We start from the raw sequence: 18,787 nt of genomic DNA, 5'->3' as shown, positions 1-18,787 counted from the left end.
TTTATGAAAGAGACTGAGTAACAAAAGGTCGCATTTCCGTCGAGTCTGCTGCAGGCAGACGTGTAAGTGGAAGACCAGTACTTCGTATAAGCCCCAATGAAAATCATTCACCACAGGTCGAAAGAGCAAAGCCGTTATTAATTAACATTCTTTGTCGTTCATCGGAAAATCTTTGACAAATCTCTAAAAATAGATTCTGTTTGGTTAAAAACAGCCAGTTGGGAGCTTAGCCTTATTGTACCTTGACGTAATAAACAACAATTCCGTTCTTAGCAGGGAATTAAAAGCCTCTAATCGATCACTGTAGCTAAGAACATAAATACGCACAAACAGATGATGCTGTTATAAGCAACTCTTGAAAGATAAAACTCCACTTCACCATCAACAATTCGAAACAGTCTTTTGTTGATAAGAGCTGACCTATTCACAAAGGCTTCTAAGCCGGCCGTAACTTAGCTCTACAAAACAGACTGAATTTTTTTAAAATCTGCAACGACCCATAAGCGCGGCGGGGTGCTATTAAATCACAGCTCGACACAAAGCGATAAGTTTTCAAACTGTTTTATCGAATCGCCCAGAAACTAAAACAGACATTTTCGGCTGAGTGGCATTTTACTTCTTAAAGTTTTCTCTGCTGCGAGGAATATCGGATTGAAGACTGCGAGAAAATGGTAAGAGAAGAGTTTGTTAAATTTAATATTACATCAGAAAAAGTTTCAAAGGATAGACTTTTACCAGTGGGTCATAAAATACAACAGAAATCTGTCACCAAAGAACCTACGTTTACCGCCTAATGTGTTGTTACGAAACATACAGCAAGTTCACTGCTCAAAGTTGACATAATTTTATGCATTTCAATCATCCGTCTCTGGTTTTTACTGTACTAATTTCCTACACATAAAACAATTGTTACAAGGGCAAACATGACTTCTCTGGCCGCCTAAAATACATAGAAACTTGAAAAATGCCGCAATTAGTGGCAGAATTTTGATCAGAGACACTTAACGGCTCTTTCTGGGGCAACGTCATCGATATAGATTTGTTTTTTTCGGACGCATCTTAAAAGCCTGTCTAAACTAGGGAACTTTGGTGCAGAAACATTGTTCCTTGTCATGTTTCCTAGGTGGCTAAATTAGCAGGAAGCAAGGAAAATGTTTTGCTGCCCGAGGTGGCTAAACTATACTAAGAAACGATGTTCCGGGAACAAAGTGTCACAGATGCGCATAAACTAGTCAACATTGCTTCCATGGTGGCTAAACTGGGCAACATCTGTTTCGGAAGCAAAATTTGTGTCCGGGAAGCAAAAATGTTTTTGACTTGAGGCATAAACATTTTTTTGTTTCCGTAAGACCGTGTTTCCCGCGCGGTAAAAGTTGTAGTTCCTCACTTCGTTGAGGAACTACAACTTCGCATAGCGATGGGAAAGACTCATGGATGATCGTTCGAGCGGAAAAGCCTTCAAAGTTTTAACACGGAGCATAGAGTGATGGGAGATGCTGATTGGTGGCATCCAATTAGCTGGACATAGTTCGTAGACTTTTGAGTCTTCTGGCATAAGGCTTCAAAGAGCCAACTTGTAACGTAATTTTCCCAGTGAATAAATGGTTGTAATCTGTCATGTTGTGCCATGTTTTACGGGAGATGGTTGTATGTCCACTGATTGTTCGCAAGGGTTTATAACGGCGTTATACTGTAAAATTTAGACTCCTAAAGTGAGGCCTGTGTTTGAGGTTTGGGAGTAGTGTTTCAGGATTAGTTGGCCTCCGTAGGTGTCCATCAATGGTCTCTTTGTTTGGATATGAGCTTTGGGGTAAAAGAGCCCATTGACGTTTGGGATTGATAAGGATTGACAATGATGGCATTTGAGGCAATGTAGGCGCATTGTTGTGTGTTGTGTGCCTTGGCCTCAAAAAGGAGACCATCAATGGTCTCTTTGTGTGGATTTGAGTATTGGGGGATAAAGAGCCCATTGATGGTTCCTTGATCAGTGAAGCATAGGTGATTCTAGGTGAGGGCCGAATTTTATCCCCAATCTTAATCCAAACTTAATGCGATGCGATAATTGTTGCAGTGCAGAATAGTATACTATTCGAACTGCATAAATTATCGATATAGCATATAAGTGGCACAGATTATGAATAAATTGACATTGCTCAAGTGCAACGGCGAAGGAAATATACCAAGTGCGATAAGTAACCAGCTAGTTGTTTGTAGAATGTTGTTGGGAGTCTCTTAGGGATGTTCATTCCGCTTGAGAGTGTCATGGCTGGTACCATGGATAGTAAAGAGACTCTTTACTATCCATGCTGGTACAACATTACCCACCCACCCACCCATAATGTACTTAGCTTGCGCTGCGACTCTTGTCGCGTCGCCGAATTTTATCCCCAATCTTAATCCAAACTTAATGCGATGCGATAATTGTTGCAGTGCAGAATAGTATACTATTTTTAGTTTTGTAGCTGTTTATTGAATTGGTTTTGGATGCAATTGAGCACAGTTTTTTTCTTGAATTTATTCGCGCGCTTGGTCGCGTAGTTGAATTCGTCATTTGAGCGAGCATTTTTAACCAAGCGCGCGCGTCCCAAGCAAGTGACGCCACACTCTTCTCTTGTGATTGGTTCGTTCTGAGCATGCGCATGCAAGTTATCCTGGACTCTCTCTTTGCGCGCCTGGGTTCAACATCTATAAAGGTGGTGTTACACGGGACAACTTGCAACAACGATTTTTCGGGCAACAATGTTGCGCGAAAAATCGTTCACCTTGTAACATGGTACCGGGGACGATTTTTTGCACAACATTTTACTCGGCAACACGTTGCGAGTTTTTTAAACCAAGTCAAAAACTCGCAACGCAAGATGACGAATATTCAGCAAGTTGGCTCGTGTAACAGGGCCGCCGTCGATTTTTCGCGCAACACCTTCCCAGAATTCTGTTTAACATGGACTGCACGCGCGCGCAAAATGTTGCGAGTTGGCGTTGCGCTAAAAATCGTCTCGTGTAACATGCATGTTGCCAAGTACATTTTGTACGATGTTGCGTAAAAAGTTGATTCGTTTAACATACCACGAAAAGTTGACGCGGTGTTGCGCGAATAATCGTTGTTGTAAGTTTCCCGTGTAACACCACCTTAAAGGGCGCGCGGAAGAGAGTTTTGGGACTGGACTTGATTATTACGTACGCGTAAATAGCCTCGGAAATTGAACAGAACGCAGTCGGTTTTTCGGTAGTAAACAAAAGGACGAGAAAACGGTCCACTTTTGTCAGCATCTAGGTTTTTTTTTCTTGCTGGCCTGTTATTCTAGTTCTCTTTTTTCTCTGTTTTTAATCGCTTATTCTTTTTATAAACAAGTTTACGTGTCGGGAAAATTTGATCCACCTGCGTTCAAACTTACGTTAGCGCTGCGACGCTTTTTGCACATGTTCTTGTGTTAATGACTTCATTTGCCTCAATTTCCGGATGTGTTCGCTCATTATTTTAAGTTATCGTTCTTTTATGAACAAGTCCTTTTTTGAGCGTTCCTTTTAAAAGATGATGTCCGCTTTGATGTTTCCGTTTTCTTTCAGAAAAAAGCGCTTGGGCAAATTGAAATAAAACTGATTCGTTTGTGTAAAAGCGCTCGATTTAAATCGGTGCCTTTAAGAACTCTTCTAACTTAAGTAAAATAATTGCTTTCGGTTTTACTTCAAATCCTTTTATCTTTTATTGCTCTTAAAACATGGTCCTTAAAATGTCAGAAAATACGAATATCGGCTTCTTTTTCGTTTTAATGATGAACGCGAGTGTCTTGCAAATTCTTCAATATTGATTTATTCGAATCGCTTATTGATTGCATCGATATAATTGACTTATTCAACTTACGTCGATATAATTAATCGATATATTCAATAAGCTAAACACCTCGTTTAATTTACTCGTTAATAAGAGCCGCCAACTCATTACACAGAGAAGAGAAGACTTTCTCTCGTTAAAAGAACTCTGAACTCACTACAAAACGTAAAGAACTTCAAGGCTCTCTGTCGTTGAAAAACCTGTTAACTCACTACAAAGCGAAGAGAAGAGAAAGCCTTCTGACCTTGAACTGCAAAGCGAAGGAAAGGCGTTTTGCCGCTAAAAGAACAGTAACTCGCTACAAGCAAAGAGAAGGTATTCAGCCATATTCTGTCGTTAAAAAATCCCTAAACTCACTATAAAGCGAAGAGAAGAAAAGAGCCGCCAACTCACAACAGAGAGAATTGAAAGCCCTCGTTAAAAGAACCCTAAACTCACTACAAAACGTAAAGAACGTCAACGCTTTCTGTGGTTAAAAGAACTGTAAACTCACCACGAAGCGAAGAGAAGAGAAGGCCTTCTGACCTTAAACAAGAACCCTAAACTCACAATAAAACATAAAGAACTCCAAGGCTTTCTGTCGTTAAAAGAACTGTACACTCACCACAAAGCGAAGAGAAGAGAAGCCTTCTGACGGTAACCTCACTACAAAGCGAAGAGAAGGAAGGATATTTTTGTCGTTAAAAGAACCAGAGCGAGGAGAAGGCATTTTGTCGTTAAAAGAATCGTATCTAGCTACACAGTGAAGAGAAAAAAGACTTTTTGTCGCTAAAAGAACCGTAAACTCACTACAAAGCGAGGAGAAGGAAGGATGTTTTTGTCGTTAAAAGAACCAGAGCGAGAAGAAGGCATTTTATTGTTAAAAGAACCGTAACTAGCTACACAGCGAAGAAAAAAAAGACTTTCTGTCGTTAAAAGAACCGTAAACTCACTACAAAGCGAAGAGAAGGAAGGATATTTTTGTCGTTTAAAAAACCAGAGCGAGGAGAAGGCATTTTGTTGTTAGAAGAACCATAACTAGCTACACAGCGAAGAGAAAAAAAAGACTTTCTGTCGTTAAAAGAAACGTAAACTCGCTGCAAAGCGAAGAGAAGGAAGGATATTTTGTCGTTAAAAAAACAGAGCGAGGAGAAGGCATTTTGTTGTTAAAAAACCGTAACTAGCTACACAGCGAAGAGAAACACAAGACTTTCTGTCGTTAACAGAACCGTAAACACACTACAAAGTGAAGAGAAGGAAGGATTTTTTGTCGTTAAAAGAACCAGAACGAGAAGGCATTTTGTTGTAAAAAAAAAACCGTAACTACCAACACAGCGAAGAGAAAAAAGACTTCCTGTCGTTAAAAGAACCGTTAACTCGCCCCAAAGAGAATAGAAGGCTTTCTGTATCTTCTGGTCGTTATTCCGTGTACAAAATCTCAAGTTTAATTGTACAAGCCATGAATCTCTCGTCAGAAGTCGCACCAACAACTGAGTACAACATCACTTGTTCCTTAAACATTTCCATTTATATCTCTTCACGTCAAAACTCTGTCATCGTGTACACTTTCATGGGTATCGCAAACGCCTTGTTTTCACTTACAGCCCTTATTGGTAACACCATTATTTTACTAGCTCTTTGTCGATGCACGTCGCTTCATCCGTCTTCAAAATCTCTTTTCTACAGTTTGGCTATTTCTGACTTTGCTATCGGTCTTGTTGGTCAGCCTTTATTCTCTGTGTACCTCTTTGCCATTGCATGGGACAATGCTAAACTTTTCTGCATTGTAGGTTTGCCATATAGCCTAGTAGCTTCATTCCTTGCCCTCGTATCGTTCTGGACTTTGACAGTGATCGCTTTTGACAGATACCTCGCTTTATATCTTCGCTTCAGATACCGCGCTGTGGTGAAAGTGTATCGAATTGTTGCTGTTTTAGCCACTGGCTGGCTCTTAGTCGCCTTCTGCACAGCTTCTATAATACTCAGCATTAAACTCAGACAAATAATCAGCAACGTAATGTTACTAATCTGCCTTGTGCTTTCATCGTATTTTTACATTAGAACCTATTTTGGTCTCCGCCAGCATAAGCTACAGATACAAGGACAAAGCTCTTTCAACTTAGCGCATTATCGCAAATCCCTTAACAGTATGTTTTTCGTCTTCTGTATATTCTGGACAACTTATTTACCTTTCATATGCGCCCTAGCCGCAGCTACCGTTGTAGGGTTTAACAGTTTAACATTGTTTATACTCGATATCACGTCTTTAGTTGGCTTACTCAACTCCTCGCTTAATCCTATTATATATTGTTGGCGCGTTAGAGACCTTAAGTTAGAGGCGTTTCGTGTTTTGCGAAAATGTTTAACTGGCTGTCCAGGAATTTACCGTAGAAGTTATTCTTTCCGCGTCACGCCCAATAACACAAATTCTACCTCGCTTACGTGAAACTGTCTTATTTTAACGGGACTGTATCACGAATTTTAGCCAAATTTAGGAGTGGAAAAAACCCATCAAATTCGTTAAAATATAAAAAATAACCACTTAAAACAGTGAAGGAACATTTCAATAACACACCGAATACAAAAGAAGGTACGGATGGCCAAAAGCGACGAAGATTGAAACGGATTGAGATATGGATTTTTGAAATATTGTTGTGCAGAACAGTTTACAAAGTTAATCTTGTTTGCTTGTAACTTTAAATTATAACGCCCGGGAGACAAATTTGGTTTCAATGACGCTATGGTTTTGTCATTTAGATCCATAGGAAGTAATTCCTTTGCAAACATTAGGATTCATAGTGAGTATTTTACAAAAACCAAATAAAATAAACTTCACTCGGCTGTGACACAGTTCATTATTCAATCTGCTTGCGGTTTTCGAATTTTCTCCGTTCTATCAATGGTCTGCTCGTTTCTTAAGAGTGTAGCATTTCTGTTGCGTTTTTATTTAATCATCCTATTTTTTCATTCCTTAAATTTTGCAGATTCCTCTATCTACTTTCCTATTTTCTTCTTTTTTTTTCAATTAAACAAGTTATGTACAAATGAGATGTTTAATAAAGAAGTCTGGAGAGTGAATTTGAAGAATTTTTATTCTGGTGGCTGTTTCTATATTCAGTTAACTTAACAAAAGGAAATAGAAATCAAAAGTAACTGTAAATTTCTCTTGACCGAAAAGATCATCATTTCGTAACATTCGGGGGTAGGGCAGGGAAGGAGTATTATTGGGGGGGGGGGAGTGGGGAGGGAGGATTATCGAGGGGGTAGTGAAGATTGAGTATTATCTGAAGACTGTTCTTTCCGTTTCAAAAATGGTCGGGTTTATATTTGCTTTATTTGGAAGGAAGGAGTTCTTAATAAATTCTCACTAATTTCCATCCATCGTATATTCCCAGCTAACAAGAAAATTTAATTTTGAAAGCCTTTTTATTTTTTTCAATTTCTTTAATATTGTAAAAGTTCTGACTGAAGCATTGGCAGAGTTTCAGACGTCAGTCAACAGTTATGAAAAAAATTGATAAAAGAGTATCAAAAGGCCCCAGAAGACCAGTACTTCGTATAAGCCCCCGTGAATATCATTCACCACATGGTCGAAAGAGCAAAGCCGTTATTAATTAACATTCTTTGTCGTTCATCGGAAAATCTTTGACAAATCTCTAAAAATAGATTCTGTTTGGTTAAAAACAGCCTGTTGGGAGCTTAGCCTTATTGTACCTTGACGTAATAAACAACAATTCCGTTCTTAGCAGGGAATTAAAAGCCTCTAATCGATCACTGTAGCTAAGAACATAAATACGCACAAACAGATGATGCTGTTATAAGCAACTCTTAAAAGATAAAACTCCACTTCACCATCAACAATTCGGAACAGTCTTTTGTTGATAAGAGCTGACCTATTTACAAAGGCTTCTAAACCGACCGTGACTTAGCTTTACAAAACAGACTGAATTTTTTCAAAATCTGCAACGACCCTTAAGCGCGGCGGGGTGCTATTAAAACACGGCTCGAGACAAAGCGATAAGTTTTCAAAGTGTTTTATCGAACCGCCCAGAAACTAAAACAGACATTTTCGGCTGAGTGGCATTTTACTTCTTAAAGTTTTCTCAGCTGGGAGGAATATCGGATTGAAGACTGCGGGAAAATGGTAAGAGAAGAGTTTGTTAAATTTAATATTACATCAGAAAAAGTTTCAAAGGATAGACTTTTACCAGTGGGTCATAAAATACAACAGAAATCTGTCACCAAAGAACCTACGTTTACCGCCTAACGCGTTGTTACGAAACATACAGTTAAGTTCACTGCTCAAAGTTGACATAATTTTATGCATTTCAATCATCCGTCTCTGGTTTTTACTGTACTAATTTCCTACACATAAAACGATTGTTACAAGGGCAAACATGACTTCTCTGGCCGCCCAAAATACATAGAACCTTGAAAAATGCCGCAATTAGTGGCAGAATTTTGATCAGAGACACTTTAACTGCTCTTTCTGGGGCAACGTCATCGATATAGATTTGTTTTTTTCGGACGCATCTCAAAAGCCTGTCTAAACTAGGGAACTTTGGTGCAGAAACATTGTTCCTTGTCATGTTTCCTAGGTGGCTAAATTAGCAGGAAGCAAGGAAAATGTTTTGCTGCCCGAGTGGCTAAACTAGGAAACAATGGCTGCGGTCACATCTAGGCTACTAACTATAGTTAAGACGGCGATAACTATAGTTAGCTATTTCGGTAATGTGACCGCTTCTCTGTTCACCCTAACTATAGTTAGGAAATTTACGCCTCGCTGATCCAAAACAATACAGGCTAACTATAGTTATACCCAAGCAGGGTTCATGGGTTAGTCTTAAGGTCGCGGGGGATACCTACAGCATGAATAAATTCATGAAGGAAAATTTTGCTTGACCCGCATCTTTTAAAACGTTTATTTCTCAGCTGTTATGAATGCGATTAAGCTCAAATTTTACAGAGACATAAAGAAAGAATGAAAGAGTGTGAATATCCTCTTTTATTTGGTAGATTGCATTTAACATCGATGTTATAGCCTCGTTAGTTGCCAAATTGAGAAAAACATGATTTTGTGGCAGAGTTTGCGGAACGAGTAGGAGACAGCACACTGTGATCTTGTCAAAAACTAATCACTCAATACCTCTAGAGTGTCATAACAGAAGCGGATTTTTTAATTCAAAGTTTGCCGGCAAGTTATGGCGGTTTAAGTGCGCAAATCTGAATTTAATGTCTTCTACCTCTTTCTAAAAGCGCTCTTTTAAAATTCCGCTTCTGTTATGACACACTACAGTATTCATAGTTTACCTATCTGCAGTGGCAAGTCATGAAGTTCTGTATCCGTGTTGTATTCTCTGCCACAAAATTGTCGGAAAAGTCCAAACTTTGAGATTTCCGAAGGTGTCCCGACCTAACTACGATCGTTTTGCCAAGGAAAGATGTAATTATGGTAATTATATTCCACGCTTTTATGGTGAGAACAATGCGTTTTTAAAAAGGACACGATTGTTTATGCCGAATATTTTTGTGATTACTCTGAGTTGCAGAAATATTCAAATTGAAATGAAAATAAGCTCAAAGACTTCCTACAATCTATATGGACGTATGTCGCTAAGTGTTGTTTTAAATTGGCTAAAATATCAAAGAAACAGGGATTTTTTACAAATCACGCGCACGCGCCCATATTTTTGTCAAGTCATAAATATCTCGTAAAGTTGTCGATGTCAGTCGTTGCACTTCGTGCATACGCTTTAAATAAATGCATAATGATGAGCCTAAGGTGTCCCCCGCGACCTTAAGTTTACAAACGAACAACCAATCAGAATGTGACAATTCTTTTCTCACGTGCGAGATGAACATAAATATGCAAAACAAAGCGTGAAGGGAGGGAAAAAAAGAAAAACAACTAACCAAGAAATTACATATCACCAATGTTAGCAAAAATAAAGCTTGAATTCTTCGGCGTCTAGCATCCTTGCTTCATTTTATTTTCTTCAACGCCGAGATGCCGTGCAAAAATAGAGAAAGATAACTGCATTGGTGTGACCGCAAGACGACCGAAAGCACTAACTATAGTTAGGTATGATGTCACGTTACTTGAGACTAACTATAGTAAAACTTTAGTTACGTCGTAGATGTGACCGCAGCCAATGTTCTTGGAACAAAGTGTCACACATGCGCATAAGCTAGTAAACATTGGCTTCCATGGTGGCTAAACTGGGCAACATATGTTTCGGAAGCAAAATTTGTGTCCGGGAAGAAAACATGTGTTTGACTTGAGGCATAAACATTTTTTGTTTCCGCAAGACCGCAACATATGTTTCCCGCGCGGTTAAACTGGGAAACATTTGCGTCCGTCCGCGTCCGCAACAATGTTTCCTAGTTTAGCCAGGCCTTTAGGCATGACTCGAGCGGGGATTGAATAAAGCGTGTGTAATGGAACATATTCTTTGTGTATTTTATTGCAGAACCAATCTGGAATTCTAGTGAAAGAGGAATGTATTGCCGCATTCAAGGAAATCAAAGATAAGCACCAATGGAAATACGTTATATTTAAACTATCTAACGACAAACAGTTCATAGAAGTTTACAAGAAAGTCGAGATGTCCACGTATGACGAGTTTGTCAAGCTTTTCAGGATAGATGAATGTTTTTACGCCCTGTACGAGTTTAATTACCAGACAGAAGACAGAGGACCGGCCTCGAAAATTGTTCTCTTCTCATGGTAAGCTATCCAGCTCTTATACTTCGATGGGTCAGTACTACAAATCTTTATCAGTTACTGCTACAATAATGATATCAAACAAATGACCAATCATTGCTTAACAACTTGTGGTTATTTTCATGACGTCACTCATTACCATACTAACAATATAACCTGTTAAAAACACGCTTAATTTTCGCTTTAAGTGCTCAAAACTCAAAAACGAGCTTGCTGTCCATCTTACTTTCATATTGAAAAATGATCAGCACGCTCAAGACAAAACTTTTTGCAAAGTTAAAAAAAAGTTCTTCGGAGCGGTTTCAGAGCCACCTTAAATTGTCAAAAATTGAGGAGAGAGAATTGCAAAGGTCCACAGCACTCTTACTTTCTGACTTATCTACCCAATCCATGCAAACTCTTATTTTTTAATATTTAAAATTTATATAAATTGTTTTACTTCTGAACGCTTTCACGTTTGGCAACATTACGAACATTTATGCAACTTTTCATTTGAATATCTCATTTTTCTTTTTCAAAGGAACGAAACAGTCCTTTCATTTTTTTATGGGTCAATTCGTATTTATTTCTCACACAGGACTCCGGAGGATTGCCAGAAAGAGAAAATGATCTACGCCAGCAGTCGAGTTATATTTCAGAACAAGATAAGTCCACACATACCGTCAGTTGAAGCCACAGATCAAGAAGATTTGGAGGAAGAGAATGTCACAAGAAGAATCCAACAGAAGCGAATAATCAGACCTCCCCTAAAATACTTGTTCTGAAACACTTTTACCTTATCAACCTCCTCGCCCCCACCCTCCCCTTCCCAAAAACAAAACAAAAGACAACCTCGTCCCCAGGGTTTTCTCCAGCCGCCATTTTGAAAACGGAGAAGACCCTGGGGACGAGGTTGAACAAAAGCGTCTCTTATTCCGAAATTTATGTATTCTATTGACAAGCTGGTCTACGATGAAACAGTCGATTTGTTCTTTGAAACTTTGTAGGAAAGACTGAAACTGTTTTCTATATAAAAAAAACCCTTTCTGTTGTTAGGTCTGGTTGAAAATATTTGTTTAACTTCTAGGAAAGTGGCTTAAATTCAGTAGAAATGAGCTAACTGTATATATGCAGCATTGACGCGGGCGTCTACCGAGAATCCCGTACCCACACTGCTCGCTTGGAGAGTGAGAAGATCTGGGTTTGAGATTTTGGATGTCTTATTTATCAGCAAACTTGTAAAAGGGCCAGTATATTAGAAATATGAAACAAACTTGTTTTGTAGGTATTGGAAAAATATCTGTCTCGTTTTTTGTAAGTTTATGCATGGTCCTCGTCCTCAATTCGGTAACCATGATGAACTTGGTAAAACAGAATTGAACTTGGCCGATATTTTACTAATATGAACCTCTTCCTAATTTAATAACATCTGTATAATAAAAACTTTATTGAACAAGCTTCGACTCGTATGAGAGAATGTCGGTCTCATTCTTATGTCTTGCGAGTTCTTATGAACTTTTGGCATTTTGGCTCGGCTCCACCGAACATTTCGCCAAAACGGACCACATATATAGTCCAATGACATCCTTTTCTTGTTTCTTTTTTTGGATAGATATATGCAAACAGTGGCAAGCTTCGAAATAATAATAAAAAAATCAAACCATATCGCACTGAAGAATTTCTCAACTTAAAGCAATGTAAATTCTATGGGGAAGGAAAAATTACAAATCTTACTACACCAGCTTGAGAAACGTCTCAAAATCGACCAGAAAAATTCCATTCTGATGACGTAGCTCTACAAACATCGTGCAGTGTCTCTGATTGGTTGTTGTTCGTTTTTAAATTTTCCCGCGAAAGTGACAACCAATCAGATACACTACACGGATCTCTGGATATCTACGTCATCAGTACGGAATTTTTAGGTCGAATCCCATACTGCGCTGCGGGCGCTCGAAGCGAGACGCGCGTTTATTGACACTTTTAAGCATTACCGGCTATTCAACGAAAGTAAAGTTTATTTCAAACAACACAGATACACATACAGCTTGATACCAACAAAATTCTGTCATTAAAAAAGAAAATAGTATCGTTGTGTGAATGTTATTGTTCCGTTTTTCTGGCGAGTGCCTCTTTAATACCGTTCCTAATCTCACTGCGCAGATTTTCAGAAGATGACTTTTCGATTGCGGTTTGCGAGTCGACCTTCTTGTTTCTTGCAATTTTCTCTCTCAATCTTTGTATCAAACCTGCGAAATACTTTTTCAATTTTGCCGAAAGGTTCTGCAAGTGATCAGATATTTTGGTTAACAATGTCTTTTCCTGTACACTCGTTTCCTCGTCTTTCCATGTTTCCTCCATTTCTTCAATGACCTGTCTGCGAAGCCTCTCCTCGCTGCTTATTCTTTTGGGGAAGTTTCTTTAAAAGAATAAAATAATTATAGATACAATCCACAATATAATGCCAATGGTTAACATTAGTGCGGTGCAATCCCCCGGATCGAGCAGTCTGGGATTGGGCCCTAGCTGGAGTCATTGAATCTCTCCGGGCAGGATGGGGCTGGGGGGTGGGGGGGGGGGATTATTATAAGCTACGAATGGTTGGCATCCTGTTTTGGGGGGAGTGGTATCTTTGTCACTTCGTTCCAAGGAAACCGGGTTAGTTCCATCGGCGTGAGCCACTTTGGCTGCTTTTAAAAGTTTCTGGCTCGGCAATTCTAGTTTATGGAGCACCGAAAATGCTATTATCAGGATTATCCAAATTTCGTTAAGAGTTAGCAAAAGTTAGAAACTGATTAAATGTAACTTACTTCCATAAAACAACGCCAGTTACGATTATTACCACAAGACACGCGCTCAAGCTTCCCAAAATCACTCCAATGTTTGACTTGCTTTCCTTCTGCCCAGCGGTTTTATCAGTAAGTTGTTTCTTTTCTGTTGGTTTTATTTGTTTTTCCGTTGTTGATTCAAATTGTTTTTTCGCTGTTTGTTTTAATCGTTTCTTTGGTGTTGATACCGGTTGTTTCCGCACTGTTGTCTTGGTACTGGGTAGCTCCGTTGGCTTAATAGCTGAAATGAAAGAAAAGTTTAATTTTCATTAGCAAAGGTGCCTTTACACCAAGGGACATGTTGCAGGGACATGTAGCAAGGGCATGTACCTGGGACAAAATCATAACACGTATACACGCAAGAGAATTAAGAGGTAACATATCGCAGCCACGTTACAATATTACAGTGTTACAATATTACAGTGTTACAATGTTACAGACCTAACTGTTTTCTCGCCTTAATCACATTCACCAAATCAAAGAAAAAGTGTACAATTAAATAAATAAATAAAATAAATAACTTTTTAGTGTCGATGTTGTGCTAATTGGGGACACTGTATACAAACAAACAAATATTGTAAATAGAACAGAAACTTGTTAAAAACCCTGCTGGCAGGAGGTTGACCAGTTGGCTATTTACAAAGCGTGGAGGGGATGAATTTGGGGCCACCGAAGACAAATCCAACTAGCTAGTGGCAGGGAGGAAGGTTTGACCCCGGAAGGTTCGGATTTTATGTCCAGTACAAATGGAAAAGACATCTAGTTGGTCTCGCCTAGTAAAAGCGTCTGCATAATCCCAATGCTCTAAGAAATAAAATTAATTTACATTTGCGAACATGTAGGCACTTACCAATGCACTTCTTTTTAGGATGTTTTTTGAAACCTTTCTTACAGGAGCAGTTATACTGAGCTGGAGCCGGAAGCCACTTGTTTAGATATATTAACTGGCAGTCTTCAAGTTCTATATCACAGTCAACCTCGAAAAATCGACAAACGTCCATCCCTGAAACAAGGAAAACATATATGTTATTATTTTTACTAATGATCATGTATCAAAACTTGTCATACCAAAAATTCATTTCCACAAATGAAGCTAGTCACACTTTCAGTGGACGGTTTTTTTATTGTAGCCGTACAATAATGAGCATAACTTCTGATAGCCATAATCAAAAGGACGTATTTACATCAAAGGAAGCCTAAAATGATGGTCTAATCAGTGTTCAAAATTACCATGCTAATGCTGAAGCTATTAAGGGATATTATAAAACATAGAACATCGATAAAACAGATCTATTGAAGGTTTTGTTTAATAATTTTCGGCCACATTGCCGCGTAAGCTCCGCCAGAGAGCCTTTTGGTAGTGGGTGTCTGTGTAGCCAATCATATTGCGATTTTTCTGATAGTCAGTCACTTGGTTATGCTAATCACTGATAGACTACGACTGCGCGCGGATTGCCTTTAGAGGGGAATTATTCTTGGGTTTTGGCTAAAAAATACCTAAAATAATGTTTTTCATCCATATAGATAGCAGTCTGCGCGCGCTCTGATTTGCTAAAAACCTATGTTTTATTTATGGATTAGAGACTGTTGTGAGTTTTGTGAGTGTTTTGTTGACAAATACACACACGCGGTGGCCGCACAGTGAACGAAAAATGTTTTCTACATTTCCCTCGTGTCCTCAAATGCCCACCGTGTTTTATGACAGTATAAAACAAGGCTTAGGCTTCTTTATTTGTTAACGAGAAGAAGTGGACGACAGTCCCGACTTTCTTATTAGCCAACGACTGCAGCACATTCACTTTTCCCTTACAGAAAACTCAGGCTTGTTCTAACTGTGAATTATTTTAAAAATAGCAAACAGTCGCCGCAGAAATTGATTATTCACACTAAATGTGACTTACTTACCTTTAATTCGTACATTACGATAATCAAATTTCTTTGTAATTTTCCATTTTTTAACTGTGACTTTGCCACCATTTTTGTGTCCGCTTGTGCTGGTAGAGTTAGTACGGCCTACAATCTTTCCTGTAAGGAACTTGCCAGGTTTTAACTCGACCAACACAGTTTTCCCAACAGTTAGCTGGCCCCATTTCGGTGTTTTATCCAGATAAAGCTTGCCAAAAAGTGACGGATATGTGAATATGGTCGGAGTCTTCCTGGTCTTTGATTTGAAATGAAGTTCTCCTTTAGCGGAATTGAGGCTGTAACCAACGATATGGCCTTGTTCCCATGTTGGTGGTTTCTTGTCCTTAAACAAACCAAATGCTGGAATTCTTTTTGAATTTTTAACTGCAAAGGAAATAGAAAATGATTCGTGAGGTAATGACAGGTTAATTTCTTAACACTTAACTGAAAAGGGATGTCGAGAGTAGATAACCAGGAGAGCCGGTTATCAGATAGTGAAAAATATGTACTAAGTTTTAGCGCTTTGTTAAACAAATGGCCTGCAAACTGTGGAATGCGTTGCCTCCGATGGTAAGAGAATCGCATCTTTTAAGTTATCTCTTAAAGCCTATATGGCTCAAAGCTTAGTGCTTGTAAATTGTGACATTTAAATTAATTGTATATTTTAAATTTTACTTGTAAATATTAATTTTAAACATCATTAATTATTTTTAGCTTTTTAGCTTTTTACATTTATTAATTTCTTTTTTAAAATATTGATTACTTTTAGATACACGTTCAAACGGGAACTTATGTGCTCCTAGGTGTTGCTTGTCTAAATAAAATTTAATTTGATTTGAAACATAATGCAAAGTAAGAAAAAGTTTAACGCATTTTTTGAAGCAGGTAGTATGAATATAAAATGACACACCTGATAACAACCTAATATTTTTACTTTTCCAAAACAAAAGCGGTTTCTTTGATATCTCAAACAACTACAACAACAGTTACTAGATCAAAAATGCTGCGCTGTTTTTAAATTTTCTTATATGATAAAATTTTGTAACTGATCTATCGAGAATAGATTAGAAATTATCTCGCAGGTCCATTCCACGAAGTTTTTAGAGTTTACGGTATAAGTTTGATTCCATTTACAAGTTTAAATTTTGTTTTCCAACGAATTTTAAGCGCGCGCATCAAGGGGTCAGAATCAAAAATAGCGTCAACTATTAAAACCTCGCTCTCGCCCAAAAGGGCGTAATCAGTGCTTTTAGGAAAGAAAAATTAAACTTACATGTTTGTATCTTGCCAGCGGTATTGGTATCAACGCTGTGATATAAAACTAACCAAAATATCCACCACTTGAATACATTCATCTCAGCCAGAGGACAACATATGTTATATGACGTCATAGAGCCGATAGATTAATTAGAAACATTGTTGTTTCGTAATTGAGTAACACTTTGTTTTATCTCATTCTATTTTTGTTCGAAAGTTGATTTTACGTCTCATTTGAAGATAATGCATTTTTTCCACTCACATGTTTGGTTCTGCCGCGTTTTCGCAAGCGCCCCTATTTAAAGACGCAATGTCACGATAGTGGAAGTCACATTTCAGATCACTTTCAAATTAAAGGAAACCTCAAAATAATAGTTTTGTAACAAAGAAAAACAACAAGGGAGTTAAAAACTTTAAAAATAAACAAGGATTGTTTCCACTTACGAAAATTAATACGGCATACCATTGACAAACTTGAAAAAACTTGCCAATGTTTTCAAGATGCGTGTTCCAGCCGCTCTCCCCCACTTCCTCTCCTATAAAAAGCTTGTTAACTATAACCTTAAAACTTATGTCTCTATTTCGTAGTCTTGAAATCGCTAAAAAAAAAGACCAACAACTTAAAAATACAAAATTTTTAATCATTTTATTAATTTTAAATACCTGTGTTAGGAAGTTTAATATTCACCTAAGGAATGTTCTAAGAAATTTTAACTCATAGTGACAGGTGACCACAAAAACGAAGGTCAATTTTTTTTCATAACATGTGACTATATATATTTTCAAATTGTAAATAAAATGCGACGGTATTTTCTTAAGCGTTGGTCCCAATCTCCTTCATCGTAACTCAAAACTTTAAATTTGCATTTCAAAATCTCTGACACTCATTTACTATTCATGTTTTTCATCACCTTTGCACGAGGAGCTTGGAAGTTCGGCTTCTTGCTTTAAAATTCGCCTAATAACATTTCTACATTAGAAGAATCGTTGCCTAAAATGCCCTAGATGAAGACTTATGTTAGTGGAACCTCTGAAACAGCGAGCAAGTACAAGATACGAAGTAACTAAGCAAGAATCGGCTTGATGTGCACATGGTATGTAACGGAAACTTCGCAAAACTTTATGTTTTATTTCTCCTTTTGCGTAAGTGTACAATTGAAATAGCTTACTATGGTTTAAAATCTGTGTTTAACAAAAGCTGATGAAGATTTTATGTGCAAAACTTGATTCGTTTAATGTTTGGGCAGCGTATTCGGCAATTCGTACAAAACGAACCGGGAGCCCCTCCGGGGTGGGGGTGGAGGCATTGTGTTCTCTTGTTCCAAATGTATTTTGTCTGGTTTTGTGATCCCTGTTCCCAAAAAATATCAGGAACACAGCTTATGTTCCCATGTTCCCAGCATTATTTTCCTTTTGTTACCTTGTTTCCAATTATTATTTTATGACCATGTTTCCTTGTTCCCTGAAACCCCTGGGAGGGGCTCAACCGGAAGAAATTGAAACTGTTTCCGAGGATGAATATTAAATTTAATATTGCATTATTTCTTCTCCATTGAATTCATTGCTTTTTACAATGTTATTGTTCATAAAATCCTTTACGGCAACATGCATGCTTTAACGTATTGCCTTAAATCATTTTTAAATTCATTTTTAGTCGATTCTATTCACATCTATGTTTTATTCTAATTCCATGTGGCTACAGTAAGAAGACTCTGTAAAATAATTAAATATATATATATATATATTTGAACTTAGAGAACGTCGGACATTAAGTTACGTCAACGTTGCGTTACCTTACGTTATTTTGCGTTACGGTAAAAGGAGACCATTTCTAATAGTAATTTGCTCATCAAATTATTTTTTCTATTACTCATAGGCAGTCATGGAGCCATCCAAAGTGCAGACAACATTGGAAAATATAGATCAATGATGGAGCTAAATTGCAGGTCAGTTTATGTTCTCTTAATTTAAATGGAACTGCAAGTGTATCAAATCCGAAAGGAGGGGGATGTACTCAGCTCCGCTCTGCCCAACGTCCAAACCTTTCCACTATATATACCATTTCTGACAGAAAAGGAAATCCTTTCCTATACCTTTGATAGAAAATGGTACACCTTTCACATACGAACACAAGGGATACTGCATTTTCTTTCTTTACTTTTTATTGAATTGTTAGATGAATCGGCCCCTTGGTGGCTCTGTTAATGTATCTTGATAGGCCCTGTTAAATACCAAGTACCGTATTTTCTCGATTAAACGCCGGCCCCCGAATAAACGCCGGGTCTC

The 18,787-nt window shown here is 38.0% G+C and overlaps 2 protein-coding genes across 3 annotated transcripts; one reads left to right on the top strand and one right to left on the bottom strand.

The window, feature by feature from the left end:
- Positions 1–373: 373 nt before the first annotated feature.
- LOC144628403 (uncharacterized) lies at positions 374–11,353 on the top strand. Of its 2 annotated transcripts, none has more exons than XM_078486502.1 (3): positions 374–671; positions 10,282–10,538; positions 11,113–11,353. In XM_078486502.1, the coding sequence occupies exons 1-3, from the start codon at positions 669–671 to the stop codon at positions 11,297–11,299; spliced, it is 447 nt and encodes a 148-aa protein (XP_078342628.1). In that variant the 5' UTR covers positions 374–668; the 3' UTR covers positions 11,300–11,353. The 2 variants fall into 2 exon arrangements, with proteins under 2 accessions (XP_078342628.1, XP_078342629.1); XM_078486503.1 differs by lacking the exon at positions 374–671 and adding an exon at positions 7,878–7,955.
- A 1,160-nt stretch (positions 11,354–12,513) lies between these two features.
- On the bottom strand, positions 12,514–16,610 carry LOC144628010 (uncharacterized). The gene is made up of 5 exons (XM_078486057.1): positions 16,518–16,610; positions 15,245–15,628; positions 14,190–14,342; positions 13,322–13,580; positions 12,514–12,930 (listed from the first exon to the last, which is right to left on the bottom strand). The coding sequence occupies exons 1-5, from the start codon at positions 16,597–16,599 to the stop codon at positions 12,615–12,617; spliced, it is 1,194 nt and encodes a 397-aa protein (XP_078342183.1). The 5' UTR covers positions 16,600–16,610; the 3' UTR covers positions 12,514–12,614.
- Between the last annotated feature and the right edge of the window lie 2,177 nt (positions 16,611–18,787).

The sequence above is a fragment of the Oculina patagonica genome, chromosome 10 (genome assembly GCF_052425735.1).
Source record: "Oculina patagonica isolate OP01 chromosome 10, crgOcupat, whole genome shotgun sequence".
NCBI lineage: Eukaryota > Metazoa > Cnidaria > Anthozoa > Scleractinia > Oculinidae > Oculina > Oculina patagonica.
The sequence above is the reverse complement of the archived record's forward strand: the minus strand, read 5'-3'. Positions and strand labels throughout refer to the sequence as shown.

Coding starts and splice junctions, on each gene's coding strand:
- LOC144628010 (XM_078486057.1), bottom strand. CDS start 16,599: ATGAATGTATTCAAGTGGTGGATATTTTGGTTAGTTTTATATCACAGC. Junction 15,629..16,517: donor CGCTGGCAAGATACAAACAT/GTAAGTTTAATT, acceptor TTTCCTTTGCAG/TTAAAAATTCAAAAAGAATT. Junction 12,931..13,321: donor ACTGGCGTTGTTTTATGGAA/GTAAGTTACATT, acceptor ATTCTTTTAAAG/AAACTTCCCCAAAAGAATAA.
- LOC144628403 (XM_078486502.1), top strand. Junction 10,539..11,112: donor AAAATTGTTCTCTTCTCATG/GTAAGCTATCCA, acceptor TTTCTCACACAG/GACTCCGGAGGATTGCCAGA.